A 20132-nucleotide genomic window follows, 5' to 3' on the forward strand; every position below is an offset into this window, starting at 1 on the left:
TAAAGAGTTGGAGAGTTATATTATCTTATGACTACACAGTCATGGTGACTTAATTTTTCTTTCTAGCAACTCTCAGCTTAGGACCTACAAGTATTAAAAGTAAAAATACTTGCACACCCATGTTCATAGCAGCACATTCACAAGAGCCAAAAGGTGGAGCAATGCAAATAGCCATCGATGGATGACCAGATAAACAAAACGTGGTATCTACGTACAATGGAATATCATTCAGCCTTAAAATTCTGACACATACTGGAACATGGAGGAGCCTTAAGGACATCATGCAAAATAAACTGTTACCAAAAGACAAATACCACATGATTCCATTTAAAAACGGTTAAGATGGGGGCACCTGGGTGGCTCAGTCGGTTAAGCGTCCGACTTCAGCTCAGGTCACGATCTCGCGGTCCGCGAGTTCGAGCCCCGCGTCGGGCTCTGCGCTGATGGCTCAGAGCCTGGAGCCTGCTTCCGATTCTGTGTCTCCCTCTCTTTCTGCCCCTCCCCTGTTCATGCTGTGTCTCTCTCTGTCTCAAAAATAAATAAACGTTAAAAAAAATTAAAAAAAAATAAATAAAATAAAATAAAAACGGTTAAGATGGGGACGCCTGGGTGGCTCAGTCGGTTAAGCGTCCTACTTCAGCTCAGGTCATCATCTCACGGTTCATGGGTTCAAGACCCGCGTCGGGTTCTGTGCTGACAGCTCAGAGCCTGGAGCCTGCTTCGGATTCTGTGTCTGCCTCTCTCTCTGCCCCTCCCCTGCTTGTACTCTCTCTCTCTCTCAAAAATAAATAAAACACTAAAAAAAAATTTTTAAATGGTTAAGATGGTAAATGTAATATGTATTTTATCACAATTAAAAATAATTTTAATAATAATCATTATTATTTAATTTTAGTTATTTTCTAAGTGAAAGCAAAAAAAAAAAAAAGTAAAAATGCATAGGGTGAGGGGGTGGAGGGGGATGAGGGGAAAGACTTTTTATTCCTGAATTTTAGATGCGGCCTAGAGACTCACATTTCTGCTCCTGCTGTAGTTCAGAAAAGATGCCATACTCCCTGCTGTTTCCCTCCCTAAGTGGTTCTTAACCCCTCTTGAGTTTGCAGACATAAAGCTGCAAGTTCCTTGAAGCCCCTCAAATCATCATTTGGCAAAATAAAGGTCTCCAATTTATAAAGGATGCCACCCATTCCAACCTGGGAGGTGCCTTCCCAGGAACCTGGTGAGCTAGACCCCCTTCCGTCTGTTAGAGGTGGTATCCTGAGACATGTGCTCCACTTCCACATGTGCCCACCCGCTCTCTCCTTCACAGTCACTGGCATTCAGTAAAGAGAACTAGGAAACAATGGTGAGAAATGCCCCACCGTACAATAAGAAGTCTCTGCTGGACGCTGGGGCAAAGGCCAGGGTACTAAGGAAGTGACTTCTTGCTCTTTCCAATACTGAAAGGATACGCTAAGAAATAAAAGGGCTTCACATAAAGGGAAGAAGCAGGGAAAGTCTATGCTCAGCAGGGGAGGGCGCTAGGGACAGTCCTGAAGACTTCCTGTCAAATTTACTTTACACACTCAATTCCAATCCCAGCATTTCCACATTTTATGATTAATCGACTCTTGGCTATTTCAACAGAGGACCATACCACCAAGTTCAAGGACCCCCAAGTGAATTTGTGGAGAGAAGAAATTCATCCGCTCCTGAGACACACAGAGAAAAGAGGTCAAGACTGTCAACTCAGGAATTCAATCATGCAGAGAGATGCGACTCCATCCCAGAGCCCTGCCTACTCTCTTACCTGATCCACTCCGTCTTTGACCTATTTCTTCTGTTCCTGTAGAACAGATTTTAAAAATCATACATTTGGGGGCACCTGGGGGGCTCAGTCAGTTAAGCGTCTGACTTCGGCTCGGGTCATGATCTCATGGCTGGCTTATGGATTCAAACCCCACATCGGGCTTTGTGCCGAGAGCTCAGGTCCTAGGCCTGGAGCCTGCTTCCGAATCCGTGTCTCCCTCCTTCTCTGTCCCTCCCCTTCTCACACTCTGTCTCTCTCAAAAGCAAACAAACATTAAATAAACAAACAAACAAACAAACAAACAAACAAATAAAACAAATAAAAATAATACATTTGTTGCCCCCCCCCCCTTTTTTCTTTTCGGTGGGCAACATTCTTTCCTTTCGATCTCTGGTTTCCTCATGACTCCTGCTAGCAAGTGGAGGAGGTTTCTCGATTTACTTTGTTTCTAAACAATACTTTCAAATGCAATTTTTAATTCAGTTTCTATAATATATATGTATGGTAATCAATAGTTCTGAAGCCGTGCTTTCGGTGAACTTCTTATAACCTGCTAGCTTTATTCTCAGTATAAGACATTTATTGTTCACTGGAAATATGCTTCCTAGAAAACCCACCTAAAAACTAGCTTTATGCACTGAGCTTTCTGGAAATTTCTATTCCACAGTGCCCATAGTTTAATTCAGAGCCATAGTTTAATTCAAGACTAACTCACAACACTTAGGGAAGGAAAACTAGAGGCATCGTTTTTATTGCAATAGGGGTAAAATCTTAAGGATGTAGAGTAGTTAACGGTGTATTTAACAAAAGGCATTTTGTCTCAGAAAGTTCCTGTTAATCTTAGTTAACTGAGTTCAGGAACTCCGGTTTTTGTTCCGACAGAGACTAGTAATATGGACTTGAGCAGAACTGCCCCACCAGGGGAAACCACAGCAGATGTGCTGGAGACAGGGCAGTGCTGAGAGGCCAAAGGACGATGGCCCCAGATAGCATGTTCTCAGCGTGAGGTCATACTCCACCGGGATGTCTGGGAGGATGTGGCATGCATGCTTCTTACACTTTTTTGCTAGTCAGCTCAAGCTCATCGCATAAGGCCCTTTCTACATTTCCAGAGCACATTCGCTTGCATTATCGTATTTGCGAGTGATTTAGCAAGTTCTGAAATGTACACAGCGTTCCAAACACAAAACAATGCAGCATGCGGAGGATCATCCCTCCCGGATCCATTCTTACCTCTTCCTTAGGGTCTCTGAAGGATGAGTTTAAAGTTCCTCCTCTCCTAGAAAGGGAAGGTTTGGTGGTGTCTTCTTGCTGCCCAAAGAGCTCCTCGATGGTCTTTGTATCGATCTGGTAGTGATGCTGCTGCCTGGCCGCCAAAGTCCAGATGTTGGTTTTGCCACGAACTTGCTCCTCCGGAATGGTTTTCCAAAAAAAGTTTCTCATCCGCTTTTTCTTACCCAGGTGGCTGTAGCCGTTCATGTGAGAAGCCGGGGGTAGTCCTGGAGGGGGAGGTGGGACTGGAGGCACCCCGGGGAGTGGAGGAGGGGGTGGAGGAGGGGGAGAGGGCAGAAAACCCTCTCCTGAGTATGGACATGGTGGAGGTGGAGGGGGTGGAGGTGGTGGGGGTGGGGGGGTTTGCCCGATCATGAATCCAGCTGCCGAGGCGACATTCCCATTTTCTTTATCGCTGACCAGGGAGACACAATTCATAACATGCATAGTACTGTTGCCTTCTAAGGAGATAATTTCTTGACCTTGGGGAAGCAGACACAAACATCAAACTTGTGTCATACTTTTTCACCCGCTAGTCTGCTGCCAGAGAAAAAGGCAACTGTGTTGTGTGTCATCTTCCAAACCTACAAAGATAAAACAACTTTAAATCAGTACAGGAAAACCTGTGAATACCAGCTCTTCCCTCCAGAGCCTAGTGCCAGTCCTCGTCGAGTGGCTGGGTATTACAATCATCCAAAAGAGCATTAAAAGGGACTAATACTTTTCTAAATGTGAACCAAACAAATTTTACCTCCTGGAAATGCTGCCAAAGCAGAAGCAACAAATCAACTTGGGAACCTTCCGTTAATCAATCAAAGACATATTTATTGGGAACCTGCTCACTATAGGTTCAGCAAGTACTGGTCACTTTATGAATAAACTACTTGTTCACTAACTGGCTCATTTTCTTTGGGCAATGGATACCCAACCCCTAGGGAAATTACCCAAATGGCTGAAGCATTAGGTATTAGTGTATGATCCTGCCTTTCACCAGTATGGACATGTCCCCTACCAATCACTTGGTCAAAGGGCATACTCTGCCTTGCATGTAATAGGCAGGGCATCTGGAGATGATAAAATAGTGACCAAACTCATTCCCCCGGAGTCAGGGGCCACCAAGTCCCTGCTCCACTTGGTGATGGGGCTTCCCCACAAATAGAGGAAAAAAACACTAAATGTAAAGATTAAAGGTTGTGGCTCTAAATCAAGCAGCACTGCTTACATTTTAGACAAATCACCTCGCCTCACTAGACTTCGGTTTTGTCATTTGTAAAATTAGGAGGTTGGGATCCATTACATGACCTCTCCCATTGCTTCCAATGTTCTCATTTCAGATTCTAATTAAGCCACTCTTAGGAAACAATCAGAACTTCTTGCCAACCTCTTCTGCTTCTTCTGTGACATTACTAGCAAAGAAGACATACACACGAGGATATGCTGTCCGTATCATACCTGCCATGTCTACCCCTTATCCACAGTCACTGACTAATTTTAGTAGCTTGTGTTTTTATTGACCTTTAAATGTTTGTTTTTGGTATTGAGTTGTTATGGACCTGATATGAAAACAGAGGTCAAAACAACTACATTTCTTCAGAGATGAGGACTGGTTCACTGAGGATGTAGGGACCCTTATGAAGTGAGCACCCCAACTATGTGGGCATGTAAAAAGGACCGTTTCCTCCAGGTCATAAAGGGCCACAGGGAAAGGCTTTTTTAGACTGGCCTTCTGAGTGTAATTATCCTTTTACAACATCATTGTCAGAGCTCACACTTACAGACACACATTGGTCAAACAACACTGGATTACGTAGGAGTGATCTGTCTGATAGCACTAATTCAAATATTTCAGATACTTTACACAGAACCATGTACAAGAGGCAGCATTGCCTTGGGAATAAGAGTGGAGAGTTCAGAATAGATTTTTCCCCCTCAGATCTCAGTTCTGCTATTTGTTTGACTGAGCAACCCAAGGTTATTTGATCTACATCTCAGTATCCTCATCTATAATATAAAGATATACTGTTTCATTGGTTTGCATAAGAATAAATGAGCTACTACATGTACCAAGATGCCTGGGTACCATAGTTAGCTAGTATTAACAATAACCAGTATCATATGTCCATATGATTTCTCTTTACTTTCACACATTTTCTTCAAAATATGTATTGGGTTTAATAGATAAAATGCTAAGTTACTTCTGGCTGCTAGAAAAATACCTTTAGTAGTCCCATTCTTTGCTTTCTAAGTTACTAGGTTTGTCCTTTTTCAATATTCAGTGATTATATATCATCTCTAAATTACAAGAACAAATGTTTTTATAAAACATTTGAATACTTAACTTTTGAAAACTATATATGGGTAAAAGATGGCACTGCCAGCTACTAATTGCATTTTTTAAATGCCGTTTTAACCATTTATAAGTGTACATCAGTGACATTAAGCACTTTCAAAGCGTTGTGTAGCCATCATCACTAGATAATTTTTTAGAAAGTAAAACTGAAATTATTTACCCAAGCCAACTTACAGCTCACTTGAGATGCAACTGGCTTTTAAAAGGAGTTTTCATAATTATCATTAGGGGCATAACTAGGCTGTTTTCATAGTTGGCACCCCTTAAGCAAATGACTCATTGTCAATTACAGTTTATAGTTATATTTGAACTCTTCTGTTTTCAAGACTGTACAGGTAATCTTGGCAGTTTATCCTTACATATTTTCAAATACTTCTGTACATAAAATATCTCATGTATTAAAGAGCTGCTAATCCTCCAATTCACCTCCAACTGCAGATATGCTGACTTGATTATAGATTACTCAAGAATAGGTGATCACCTTAAAAAGTCTCCATCCTAGAAAGCAATAACTCACTCAGTGCTGCGTAAGTATATATACAGATATACCGTTAAACCTCACACAGCAAATACAGATACTAAGAGTGAGAAAGACCATACACTTGGTCCTGCACCAGCACTGCTTGCTAACACTAAAGCTCTGAAGGATGCAAGTCTTTCTGAGTCTTGCGCATTGCACAGAAGTACCAGATAAAAGCTTATCAAAGTAAAAAGTGACAGGTGTTAGTCATGCATTGGCATAATTCTAACCACTGCCCCATCTTGAGAAAGAATGCTATTTTCAAAAGTTAAAAGAACAAAATAAAATTTACAACACTGTTGCTGGTATGCTGTCTGGCTAATTTTTTCCCAGGGTATAACAAATAAGGATCCTAGGCCCCCAACAGCTTCTAATGAATAAATTCTCCAGCAATGATTAGCTTAGATGCTAATGCTTTTACTACTGGCTTCAATAGGGCTTTGATAGGGCTTTCCCTTTGGCTGGGATTTCCAATGTCAAAGAGACATTGGAAAAAAAGTACAGACAGACATTCTAACCGTTTCCACAGTCTCATCAGGCAGTAAAACAGAGGATACACAAAGAACATTTGATTTACTAGGGTACTGTCCACAGTAAAGATGCAAACACATGCTCTCCAAATATGCTAGAACACAGGTATTACGGGAGCCTTAAACCCACTGCTGTTTCTCACAGCTGCCAATTGCCAACAGGGACAATGGAATTAGCCTTGGCTCTGTCTGGAAAGTGTCAAGTGTCCCATCGATCTCTCCAGGGCAGATAGAGACAGGTTTGTATTTAACATGTCACCTACAGGTTGGGGACCTCAGCAGCAGGGAGGGCAGCTGCTAAGGCTGACAAATGCCCAGCCCTGAGTAAAATGTAGGGCTGTCACTGTAAGGCTCTGAAGATAACTCTTCAAGTCCCCTGAGTGCTAATCATGACCCATCAGGGGTGTGCCCGAGTGATGGACCCTCAAGGGAGGCGGTAGCTCCGTGGAGCATCTTTTAGCCATGTGAATTTTCAATAGGGGGATTCTGGGACCATGTCTTTAGCTGATCAGAAAGCAAAACGTCTTAGAATGTGAATGTTCATAAGGGTCTTCAACGAAGCCCTCTGGCCCAACAGCAAGCATTGCTTTGCTCTTGGTGTTCTCTTAAAGGGAGTGAGTGGGAGGGAAGAAGAGAGAAAATGTACATTTCATTTCACAGCATATTTAGGAGGAAAACATGTTCCTGAAAGTCAGTTCAGAGCTCAGGGTTCTCCTCAAAGAGGGTTAGTGGGGCCCTATTGCTCAGCACCTCACTCACCCTCTAGGTCAACAATAATCAAAAGTAAACCAGCCAAGGAAAACCCTCCAGGAAACCTTTCCCCTTCATTCCTGACTTGTGTCACAGATGAGGTGGGAGCAGGAAGGGCTGGCCCACACCCCTCTGATGACAAACGGGGCAGAGTAGGCCAGGTTTGGAGAGAAGCCGAACACTCAGCCCTATTTAATCTGGGGAAGAAGAAAGGGTAGGGAGAGTACGAGCGATTCTAAAATACGGAATTTTTGCTCTCACTCCACTAATTCATAGGGAAAGGCTCCTCCCCGACCACCTATCTTTCAAAACCTTTCTTGATTATTAAACACAGAATGTCAACCACGCAGTCAAATCAGAGCTGGCAACATCCAACCCTTCACCTTGGCACTCCAGCCTGCAGTGAAAGAACCCAAGACTGTTTACAGTCAGCGTGTTTAATCTGCAGCACAACATAAACACTTCACAGATGCCCCTGAGCGCAACACCCTCAGAGCAGAGAAAGAACGCTTGTTGTTCGAATGTGATTTTTCAATTTCTCTCAACGTCCCAAAACCAAGAAAAAAAGCAAACGAGCGCCAAAGATGCTCATGAGAAAGGGAGGGAAGGAAGCGCTCGCCACTCATTCCAGGAAGACAACTATGGGTCACTAGAGGGGGGTCACAGACGGCCGAACAGTAGGGGCAATTTCTGTGCAAACAGATGTTTGAACACTGCCGGGTCCTGAAGAAATTCGGCGTGGGGGACACCGGGGGCACGATTTCTTTCGCGAGGTCTAGACACACAGTTTTCCAGGTCTCTGCACCGCCGAGCGGTCCACCGAGTCCTTCCGCCCCCAGCCCCGAGTCCTGCGTCCCGCCCCAGCCACTCACCAAAACGGCCCCGGCTCGGCTGCACGGAAGGCTCGGGGGCGCCGCGTCCGCCGAATCCCTGGGGAGCGCGTTGAGGCGCCAGCGGCCGCAGGAGGGACGCGCGAGGGAGGTCCCGCGGCCGCGCACGAGCCCCGGGCGGCGTCTTTATCTGGACCGCTGCAGGAGCGGCGGTGGGGGAGCGGGCGCCGGTGCGCCGCGGAGATAGACTCCCACACGGCCGCGCAAGCTCGCCGGCGACCCCTGCGGCGGGGCGAGGGCACGCTCCAGGGAGACGCAAGTGCCGGCCGTGTGGGAACCAGCGGGGCCGAAAGGGTCGACGCCGGGGAAGGGCTGGACCCTCCTCCTCCCGGGAGCGCCGAGCGTTCGCCGGTCTTCGGGCAGAAGCGACTGGAGGCGCCGCCGCACCAGCTCTCCGCTCCCGCGACCCCAGAGGCCGGCTGGCCGGGGCGTGCAAGGGGGAGGGGGGGGGGGTCTCTCGGCCCCGCCCCCTCGCCTGGAGGGCCCGGGCTTTAGGGTCCGCCCCCCGGCCCCGCGCCGATCCCAGGGTACCCGCCCCTCCACCCCGCAGCTGCACAAAGCTCCAGAAAGCCAGGAGGGGTGGGGAGGCTAACTAGGGGAGGTGTCTCAGTGTTTGAAGCAAAGCCGGCGGCGGGGGTCGGGGGGGGGGGGTCTCCTGGTTCGCAAACGTGAGCTCCACCCAGTCCTCGAACCTTTGCGGTGACACCTCCCCCACGTCCGGGGTCCGGATCCCGGGCGCAGGGTAGAAAGCCCTGGCGGCCGCACTGCAAATCACCAGATGGGAGCCGGGAAGAGACGACGGAAAAAATGTAGAGGAGAGACTCCTGGTGTTTGGTCAGAGGATTAAACCGAGAGCCCGCGGTCCTCGAGCTAGGGGCACCGCAGCGGCTGGAGCTGACTCACCAGCCCACCCGCTTCCTCCCCAAACTTCAAAGCTCAGGGCGCAGTTTGTAACCTGAACTTCGCACGGCCAGGACAAGTGTGCAAGTGCAAGAGCCGTCTTGTCCTCAGTCCGCATCACCCGGACGCGGTCCTCGCCAACCCCGCACCCACTGTCCGGAGGGCCAAGTCGTGGCTCCCCGCTGGCCGGTTGCGCGCTCTAGGACCCGGCGGGGATCAAGCGGGGGGCACAGTTTATCCAAAAGTCTTAGCAGCTGAAACTAAATTAGCCAGGTCCAACCCGGAGGCGGCCCGTGACCTAGCTCGTTCTCTAGACGCGGGTCCAGGCCAGCCCGTCTTATCCTCAAGAGGCCGATCGCTGTCCTCTAGCGCAAGCACCAAAGTCACTCGGGTGGGTGTGGAGGAAGCGCAAACCTCCCCAGCCTTCCCACTGAGGCTCGAAGGCAGCCGAGACTTGGCGCCGCAGCCCCGGGTCCTGGCTGATCCTCCACCTTGGCCCTACAGAATCGGGAAGTGTCTGGGACCCGATGCCCCCGAGCAGCGGTCACCCCTGCCTCGGCCGTCCGGCTCCCACTCACCGGCGGCCGGCTCTCCGCGCGCGCGCTCCTCGCTCCCCACCGCTGTCTCCAGCACCAACGCTTCTTCCCGGGTCTCTGCAGCCGGGGCGGCCCGGGACCGCGAGGGGGCAGGGCGGCGCGGGGCGGGGCTCAGGCGCTGCCTCAGGTAACAATGCCGCAGTCCGGGCTGCTCCCAGCGCCAGCCGCAAAGCGCAACACGCCCTTTCCTGCTCGGTCCCTTCCCTCCTCCCACCCTCCGAGCGCCACCGTCGGCGCTGCGGTGCTCACCTTCACCTACGCGGGGCCCTGGGGGCCTGGAAGCCGCCACCTCGCACGCTGCTCCCCGCACCCGAAAGCCCCCGAGGGAAGTAGGGGCGGCGAGAAACCGACAAGTACGGAGTGTGAAGAAGAGTCGGGTGTCCTCGAGTAACCAGCAAGGGGAGGTGCCAAGCCGCTTCTGAGCCCGCAAGTGCTTTCCACAAAGCAGCCTCTGCCGCAACCTCCCCGGCACCCCCTGCGCACACGCACTCTCCTGCACGCACACACTCCACGCGCGCGCGCACACACACACAGACACACGCGCGCGCGCGCGCCAGTCCACCCTCTGCCCCCGTGCTTGTTTCTCCCTGGAGCACAAGACAGCATTTGGGTGAACTGTCGCAGCCCTTAAAACCGAATCCCGGTTGAGCCGGAGCTACCCAAAGGTCAGCTCTTCCGTAGAGTCTGTAGGTTTGTTACCTTTTTATATCTATATAATCTCCTCAGTGATGATGGTAACAGGAATCTTTCAGCTATACTTAAGCAAAGCAAAGTCCAGTGCAAGCCAGATCGCCTGAACGGACGCTGTCTGGGAAAGACTCCTCACAGGAAGAAACCCGGGACAGTTTAATCGCTTTTTTTTTTTTTTTTTCCCCAAAGTAACTTGTGACTCCAGCCAGTGAGAAACATAGTCAAAAGATCCTGGGCAAGTCCGGCCCATCGGAAATCAGGTGGGGAGGTGCCCTGTGTGAGGATGAAGTCATCCTTACCTCTGACTTTGTGATCCCAGATAACAGACCGCACAGCCTTGCCAGCCTCTGGTGCCTCATGACTTCTGACTCTCCACCCTGGTCTTCAACCCCTGAACTCCCACGACAGAATTCCCGACCTCCATATGGATGGAAAAAGTGAAGCTATTAGGGCAAAAACAAAGCAAAACAAAAAACAAATTCCATGCCAGGCAAGAGCCCATATATCAGTCATTGAACAGGCTTATACTACACGTGAGGGGTAAGTCCAACCAAGCCCACAGAAAATCTCAAGGAGCGGGAATGTAATAAAAGGGAAAGCCCCATGCTCAGGACGATAATATTAATCCCAAAGGAACAGCGACTGCACAGGCAAAAGCTGAATTATAGAGTACCAAAATCGAGGAGCCGAATGGTATCTTCTCCTTTTCTTTTATGTGGTCCTGGCCAGATGAGGGGTCTACACCCACTGAACACTTCCCACTCTTCAAGCACCCCCCACCCCCCCAACCCCCCAACCTGGGCTTTACCCACACTGTACTAAGTGTGCACTTTAAAATCAGCCACTTTTTTGAAGGGTCAAATCCAGTGACCCATCCTTAACCTCGTGTCTTTTTGATCTCCCTGCAGCATCCTGACCTACCGGCCTTCCCTTTGCCTCTCTGGCCTCCTCTGCTGACCCTTTTTGTTCTTTGAGGACAGTAACTAGATTCTTCCAACTCTTTATCTCTCATTCCCCCACGGGTGCTACCTTCTGACTTGAACCTGGAAGGTCCAGATTTTATGGGGCCTGTAGTTCGTACAACTCTTGAGGGAGCTTTTTAAAGACAAATGATAACAACCTACAGACACAACACTAGGTATGTGTCCTTGGTAGTGTCCCTGAGAGTAAGGGGCAGCAAAACTTGAGCTCCAAGGCAAATCCACTTCTGATTCCACCTCCGTGTCACAGACTCTTAAATCTTAAATTGTCTCTGTAATATCTCAGGTCCAAATTAAGTGTCCAAGGGTCAATTCTTCTTTCTCTTAAAACTAGGACTCTTCCTGCCTGCACCTCTTAAGACCTGATTTTTAAAATTTACAATCAAGGGGTGCCTGGGTGGTTCAGTCAGTTGAGCATCTGATTTTTGATTTCAGCTCAGGTTGTGATCTCATAGTTCCTAAGATTGAGCCCTGTGTCAGGTTGGGATTCTCTCTCTCCTCTCTCTGTCTCCCTCCCCTCCCCCTACCCCCCCCTCTCAAAATGAATAAACATTAAGAAAAAAATAAAATAGGGGCACCTGGGTGGCTCATTGGGTTAAGAATCTGACTTTGGCTCAGGTCATGATCTCACAGTTCATGAATTTGAGCCCCAATTTGGGCTCTGTGCTGGCAGCCAGGAGCCTTCTTGGGATTCTCTCTTTCTGTCTCTCTCTCTCTCTCCCCCTCCCTCCTCAAAATAAATAAACTTTAAAAAATAAAGTAAAATAAAACTCACAATCCCAGCTTTCCTCTGGTTCTTTTTCTCTTCTAAATTCCTTAGATCTAAGTATTTGCCAAATTTGCTCTTTCCACAAGTCATGTCTCTTACATCTGTACTTTGTATGCACATCCATTAACCCCAGTTAGAGGAAGGAGGAGCTGATACTTGCTGTTGGCCATGTGTCAGGCATCACACTTGAGTCTCGCAACAATTCTAGAAACTCTCCATTCTGCATTTTCTAGCTTAGAGAAGTTAAGTTGGACTCCAGAGTCCACTCCTTGGCATCAGTACACGAAGAAAGCAGAGATCTTCAGTCTGATGCTGGCTGCTTCCTACCTCCCCCTCCTGCAGTCTGAAGTGTTCTATTGTGCCCAAACAGCATTGTGTGCTGGCCCTGAATGTGTCAGCCTTAATTTTTGGCTCTTATTTACGTTTTTTAAAGTTTATTTATTTTGAGAGAGAGAGAGAGAGAATGTGTCGCAAGTGAGTGGAGAAGGGGCAGAGAAAGAGAGAGAGCGCTTGCTCGAGCCAGTTGGGGAGGGACAGATAGAGGGGAGAGAATCCCAAGCAGGCTCAGCGCTGTCAGTGTGGAGCCCAGAGCCCAACGCAGGGCTCAATCCCAGGACGGGGAGATCACAACCTGAGCCAATATCAAGAGTCAGAATCTCAACTGACTGAGCCACCCAGCACCCAATTTTTGGCTCTTTTTATATGGTGTGCAAATGAGGTGGCCAAAAAGTAGTTGAGTAGCACAGAGCCCAAGTCTGAAATAGAGTCAGTGTCCCCACGGATTTGAATCAGAGGCTGCAAATCTGATGGGCAGTTTGTTCTTCATCTGTTTATATGCAGATTGTTAACCAAGCCTTCATCTCACCTAAGTTTGTGCTTGGGAGTTAGGGTCTGCTGTTTGTCTTCTGTACCCCAGAAACGCCAGCAGCCCTCTCTGGAGGAAGGCTGGAAAGACTCCTGAAGCCAAGTGTGCTCCAAGTCAGCCCAGGCCCTGGAATTTGTGGCTTGGAGGAAGCTGCTGTTTGACCGCAGGGACATCTGAGCAGCAGGGAGTGTGGCCGGCACGCACTCTTCCAAGCAAGCTGACCTCTCTGGAGCGTGTTCTAGCTTAGTGTGGCCCAGGCCACGAGCCTCACAGGTGCCAGCTCCAACCCTGCAGAAGAACTTCTCTGTCTGCGGTTTGCTTTTCCCTCTCCCCAGACTTTCCTTTCCAGATGGCAGATGGCTCCTTTTCCTTTGCCCAGTTCATTTTTTCTCTTCTGGCTTCACTTCTTCAGCCCTGAGAAGCTTTCGGTTTCTCCTACATCAAGCATTTTGTATTTGAATCTGTCATTAGGAGCCACTAAACAAAACCTTCAAACCAAAATGAATCAAATTTCAGAATCCATCCTTTGAAAAAAAAACAAAACTTTCAGTTCTAAAACAGGCGTGTTTGCTTAAGGAGTTAAGTCTAATGCATGAGCTGACTTACTGGGCCCTCTAAGGAACCACAATGGACACAATGAAATAAGTCCCCTCTGGCATAGGATTGAGGCATCAAACTAATTTTTTAAAATCTCTTTCTCTGATGCAGACTGAGATTTACTTAATCTTTGTTCTTAAAATATAGCTGATGAGATCAGTTGTTCAGTATTTAGATTATAGGCTCTTAAAATTGGACACTGCAGAAGAAACTAACTCTACCAACTCTAGATTTAAACAGACTTGCAGACAAATGCAAAGACTCACCAACCCTTCTAGTAAGAGCCATGTCTAAGAGAGATCACTAGGCCTTGTTCCATTCAAAGGTTGAAAAGTGTAAAATAAATAAATTCAACAGAATTGTTGCTGTCACCATGAATGTGAATTTGCATCGCATACCTTATTGGCAAAATGCAGACACTGGGTTGCTATAGTTTTCTAGACAACTTTGAACTGAGAAGATGATGTTTTCTTGTTGCAGGCTAAGAAATGTAGACAGTAAATTGCTTTTAAGTGTAGTAAATAATGACTGGGCTCTGATTATGAAGAGGGAGAAAACTTTTTTTCTGGGTGCTAACAAGTGATTTCTGAAAAGTTTTAAATAGAAAATGCTTTCACATGTGATGTTGATATCCATGGTAACATCAACAGGCATTTCTCTTGCCAGAAGTAAACACAGGTACTTGGTCAACAACAATGCCTGATTTGTTTGAGGATAAGAGAGATTACAGACAATCCCTACCAACATGTAAGAATGAGGTAATTAGGCAGCTGATGACCTTTTTCTCCTGCTGTCTATGTTTCCTTAGAGCACATTGTTCATTTGCTTTTTAAGGTGTATGTGTGTGTGCGTGTGTGTGCATTTTGGAGACCAGGATGGAAGCGGAGACTAAGGTAAGAGAAATGGGGTACACATTACTGAGGCTCTCCCTCATCCAGAAAACCCCCAGCTAGGCCTTTTCTTAGCTTACAGTTGATACAGTGCTTAGAAAACCGCTCAGTATTGTTTGAAAATGTAGGTACTGGCTGTTAAGACATTCAAATTTTCAGGAGAAAAATACCTTTAAAATACAACATGAAAGTGTATTACTTCTTTCCACTCACCATCATCAAAAAACAAGTATGTGAGTCTCAGTGAGAGGAATTAAGTTAACGAGGATGTCAGATGCCAATTTCTTTTGCTACTGGTTTTAACTGTTTCAAATTGTTTATCCTTTGAAGAAGTTAGAAGAACAAAGAGTAATTTGAAACCATAACACTCACAGTTACAGGCAGTCAGCAAACAGAAACTCAATGAATCAACGATATTGGTATGTGGTGGTGGTGATGTGTGTGTGTGTGTGTGTGTGTGTGTGTGTGTGTGTGCGCGCGCGCTTCCCTGGGGAAATAATATGTGCAATCTTGTACAAGATGTATGGCATATAAAGGTGGGCAAAAGGACATGTTGGTGACTTAGCAATTTTGTAGAGCCCTTTTTATTTCCCTTGCAAATTGAGTTTGTACTTAGTTTAGGGACCAATTATGCACAATACTTTGGCGCTAAGCTTCTATTTCTAATAAGATGGTAAATACTTTGGGTATGATAGGAAATAATAAAACCAGCCCATAACAATTAGCATCTTAGTATTACTTAAGCCAGATACCTAGAAAGAATTCAAATGGACCCTTTTTTGAGAACGACAGTAAGTCTTTTGGTGGCAATACCATTCATTATTCACATTTTGACAGGCCTTGGCAGCAAGGAAGATCCCCACCAAAACATGCAGCATCACAATTAGCTCATATTTGCATCTCTTTGTGGGCCTGACCAGGTCAAACCTGAACAGGGCTGTGTTGGGGTTAAACCCTGTACTTCTCTGTTCATCTTCACTCCTAACTCCTGGCCCCCTCCTGAAGAAGGAGGCTCTTATATTTAATCTAACTCAGAGAGGTGATATTAAACATCCAGCCATTTGTAGTTTACAGTAAATGAAAGACATTCCCCTCACATTTCTAAGTTTCTTTTATCTGGTGTTTTTCATGCACATGATCAACTTTTCTGTGTTAAACTGTATATTGAGCTATAAAATGGTGGTGATTTCTCAGGACGAGGCTACAGAAAAGAGCAAATAATTTTACTTTTAATTTTTCTCGAAATGTTGCTGATATCTGAAATTAAAGCTAGGCTCTTTCCCCACTGCACCTCTTTGCTGAAGGCACGGGTATGTGAATTTCTGAATATTTGCATTTTGAGTTGTGTCGTGTTTCCTGTGGGGTGATTACTAGGCACTGGCTCTCCGGGTGTCCTTTTTACACAGGGGCAGAGGGGATGTGGGCACACAACTGAACACAGGACTTTAACTTACACTATGCAATGGAATCATCTTTATGTTGGAAATTGTGCCCCCACCCATCCCCAAAAAGGACAATTTCTCTTCCCAGGGAAATTAAATACCATCTCACTGTAGATTCTTATTCTCCCCAAGTTTGGGGTCACAAAGACACATCACATTTGTAATTTCAAGAGGAATATAAATAAGGGAAAGCAGAGAAAATGCTAGCTGTTCATACGTCTTCATTTCCCCTCTACCTTCCGGCCCCCTTATCAAAGATTTGAACATATTTTCTAGCTTTGCATTCTTTCCGTTATAAGCATGCCCTTTTCAGACTTGGTCTCAATAAGGAGACTAATTTCCAAAGGTGCCTATTTGCCTGCTGGGCACAATCAGGTTAAACCTTGTCTACTGGAGGGGAGGGCAGAGGAAGGAATTCTGCCCTGGCAGCGTCCTGCACAGGAGCTCATAAAAAAGGGGGCCCCTTGTGATCCTCAGGCTCATGGTACAGAGTCTACAGAAATCAAGTTGATGGCTCAGAGACCTTTGTCCTATGTGACAGGCTAGGTAGAGCCACCATGAAGAAATCAGAGGGGCTAATTCAGAAGGCTGAAGCAGGGATGGGGGATATAGGGGGCAAAGGGGAACAATGAAGATTATGACTCACTCCCCAAATTTTTATTGGCATCTAGACTAAAAAAATGTTTTTCTAATGTTTATTTTTGAAAGAGAGAGAGAGAAAAAGAGAGAGCACGAGCAGGGGAGGGGCAGAGAGAGAGAGGGAGACACAGAATCTGAAGCAGGCTCCAGTCTTTGAGCTGTCAGCACAGAGCTTGAACTCTGGGCTTGAACTCATGAAATGCGAGATCACGACCTGAGCTGAAGTTGGCGCTTAACCGACTGAGCCACCAGGGCCCCTGGCGTCCAGATTTTTAATAGTTGATAAAAATTAATCAATTTTTTAAGTAATCTCTACACATAATGTGGGGCTCGAACTCACAACCCCAAGATCAATAGGTGCATGCTTCACCAACTGAGCCAGCCAGGTGCCATGGCATCCAGATTTTTAACAAGTTACATATTCTGCTTTAGCCAAAGCTCTAACGAGATTACCACCAAAGACATCTTCTGCATGCATTTGTCTTCCATGTCAAAATAAGCTGATTTCTTCTTCATCAGGCTGCAATGATCAAAACTGCAATAAAGGACTTTACCAGGATTGTGTTCAAATTCTCATGACCATGAAACACTCATGCACCCCACTGCTTGGGTGCCTACTTATAACCCACACATTTGAGTGCTAGGTAAATGGTTATTAATTTATTAGTTCTTTTCTTTCTCAAAAATGGGAGCACTCAGGTTGGCCTCCAGATGTTCGTATCTCCTTAAGGTCATATACCAAACTGCTAAACCTTCTGACCAACAATTTTCTCCCGAGAATTGAATAACCTAGAAGCTATAGACAAATTCTGTCTCTTTGTCCAAATTCACACTAGTCCTAGTTGGTAAAAAGGAATCGAGCATTCTGTTGAATGACCGGTAGGGGAAAGGAGTGTTAAGATTCAGAGCCTACAAGGAAATAATACTGTATTCATATTTAAGATGTGATTTATGTGAGGTTTAGTTTGACAACATGGATTTGGCCATTTCCACTGACCTGGCTGTGGTGGCAGGGTGGTAAAATATACTCTTCTGTACCCAACACACATAGACACATGCACAAGACATTCCAATTTGGAGCTGAAGGCTGGCCCCTTGCACACTCAACTGCAATAGCATGTTCGGCATACTGATCCCTCTCCTTGTCCCACACCATTCAGTCCCAGGATTTGCATAGACTTTCTCCCCATTAAATCAAAAAGTTTGAGGGGTACCTGGGTGGCTCAGTCGGTTAAGTGTCCGGCTTTGGCTCAGGTCATGATCTCACCGTTCATGAGTTCAAGCCCCTCATCGGGCTCTATGCTGACAGCTTGGAGCCTAGAGCCTGCTTCAGATTCTGTGTCTCCTTCTCTCTCTGCCCCTCCCCCTCTTGTGCTCTGTCTCTCTGTCAAAAATAAATAAACATAAAAATTTTTTAAAAAAATGTTTGAGAGCAGGGCTGTTTTATTAATCTTTATATCTCATGGCACATACTGTCAAAACTCTGACAATGGTTGGTCGCAGTGTCTGTCAACTACACTTGGGCCTCATCACCAGTAAATGACACGAGTGGGCCTCATCCTTCAAAGTGAGAGGCTCCACCAATGATAATCGCCATTACTGACAAAACTGAATGCTTTTTGTACACAAGGCACAGGGAGAGCCACACAAACATTCTGTCCTCAAGAGGCTTCCCTAATCCAGAAAGGAATCCACCAGATCAAGTTCTTTGAAGCAGGATGTAAGAGCACACAGAGAGAACGGCCAGCTATGGTAACATTTTATGGGGAACCAAAGACATGGAGGCACGCATGGGCCAGTCACGCGTAACCTCTCCGAAGACATGTTGACGATCCACAGAAAGCCATGTGGCTGGTGCCCGACTGAAAAACACTTCCAGCTCTGACATGGTTTGTGGAGAAGACTGATTGGGATTGAGTTCTGGCTTCTGAAATCAGATACAGAGGACTGGGAATCAAAGCATGAAGCTTGGATCCTCTCCTTCTCTCAGGGCTTCACCACTGAGCTATGGATTCTGGATTTCAAAAGAGAAGAGACTAAGCATGCCCAGGTAAGCCAGCTGTCTGGCTCTGTCACTGCCTGGGTAAACTGCTTCCATAGGCTGTGTGTACAGGATTTCAAAGAGGCTACTGTAAGGAAAAGAGATACTCAAACAATGAAAAGTCAGCACACTAATAATTTAATTAATCATGAAGTTTTTCTTAATTAATTGAGTGATCTCAGCTCACTATGAACAGAAATTCACATAAAAATGAGCTAAAAGGACTAAACAGAAAGAGTTCTTCCTAGAATAAGTAAGTCAAGGTCAGTGTTAAGGTCACTGGCAAGGAAGTCTGGAGTGGCTTGAACTGAGGCTACTTGTGTCTTGGGGAAAAAAAGACTCGTTTTCATTGCTGTAGTCATGAGCACAAATAGTGACTCCAAAAGCTTGAAAAGCAAAGACAGCACAATGACTCTTATTATGTCACTGTAATTTTTTAAAAGGACAAAGAGGCAAGTTAAGATTAGAGTCTGCTATGAAGCTTTTATACTTTCTCTTCCATTGGCAGTTTAGGCAAGTTATCAATCTCTCTCTCTCTCTCTCTCTAAACATATATATGTGTGTATATGTGTATATGTATGTGGGTATATTTATGATATGTGTGTATTTATCTATCATCTATAGTTGGACTTGTAGCTATTCATTTGCAATTTCTTACCAATTTCTCTTAGTTTTTGGCTGGCTTAATTGAAGGAAAATGTTAACCAAGCTTTACAAAGAAAATATAGGGAGGCTTTTAGATAAATACATTTTAGAGAATATAAAAATATATTTTTTAAAAATCTATACGAAATCTAAATGATAAACTAAAGGTCTGGCCTTGTCTGATGGTCAACATCAGTGCAAGAAGAAATTGTTAGACCCACTTCAGGGACCATCTGGACCTCTGGAGGGTATTAGTGGAATCAGGTGAGGAAAAGTCAACATGGGTAAGCAGACTGGTCCTTCAGCAAATACTCATGACCGTTTAAACTTACACTTAAACTTACTTAAACTTTTTTTCGACTCACTTGATTGTACCAGTGATTATTATAGTAACCATGGCCATGGTAAAACTCAGTTCTCAAAACATCATCTGGGCTTATTTGCTGCTCCTATTATTGAGGTAAACTAGTTAGAAAATTTCAATCCGCAACATTTTCTGCGTTTTGACCTAAGGGAGGGGAGGGGTGAGGGAACAGGAAACGGAGGATTTGAGAACAATGTAAACATCCATTATTTATTTGGGGAATTCTTTAAAGATTTAAGCTATTTTATTAATTTAAGAGGTGTGCCTTAGGAAAAAGTTGGCCAGCTCACAAAATAGCTTTATAGATTGAAAATAACTTATTAGAAATTATCAATATACAAGTATAATTTATTTTAAGCAGTCTAAGTTGTTACAATAAATGAACTATATAATCAGCTACGTTTTAAGAAATCCAGAGTAGCAGTATGGAATAGCAGTATATACTTATTTATGAGAAGGGGGGGCGGGGAAATTGAGACAGTAGAAACCATTGGTTTTAAGCTAAAATAAAAGTGTTTTGTTTGGGGGGTACCTGGGTGGCTCAAGTCGGTCAAGCCATCCAACTCTTGATCTCAGCCCAGGTCTTGATCTCAGGGTTGTGAGTTTAAGCCCC

At 45.7% G+C, this 20132-nt stretch overlaps 1 protein-coding gene across 4 annotated transcripts in view; it reads right to left on the reverse strand.

Annotated features, from left to right (window-relative positions):
- The window catches only part of FHDC1 (FH2 domain containing 1), a 42791-nt gene extending 32342 nt beyond the window's left edge, over nucleotides 1-10449 (reverse strand). Inside the window, exons 1-2 of one of the 4 annotated variants that reach the window (XM_027067501.2) lie at nucleotides 10297-10449; nucleotides 3023-3645 (exon numbers count right to left, since the gene is read on the reverse strand). In XM_027067501.2, coding sequence (XP_026923302.1) covers nucleotides 3023-3508 — 486 coding nt within the window. In that variant the 5' untranslated portion in view covers nucleotides 3509-3645; nucleotides 10297-10449. Of the gene's footprint in view, nucleotides 1-3022; nucleotides 3646-8083; nucleotides 9096-9579; nucleotides 9793-9846; nucleotides 10241-10296 lie in introns of those variants that run through there. The other 3 variants (XM_027067516.2, XM_027067507.2, XM_027067495.2) reach the window with 3 other exon arrangements.
- Nucleotides 10450-20132: the final 9683 nt, after the last annotated feature.

This window comes from Acinonyx jubatus, chromosome B1 (assembly GCF_027475565.1).
Source record: "Acinonyx jubatus isolate Ajub_Pintada_27869175 chromosome B1, VMU_Ajub_asm_v1.0, whole genome shotgun sequence".
Taxonomy (NCBI): Eukaryota; Metazoa; Chordata; class Mammalia; order Carnivora; family Felidae; genus Acinonyx; species Acinonyx jubatus.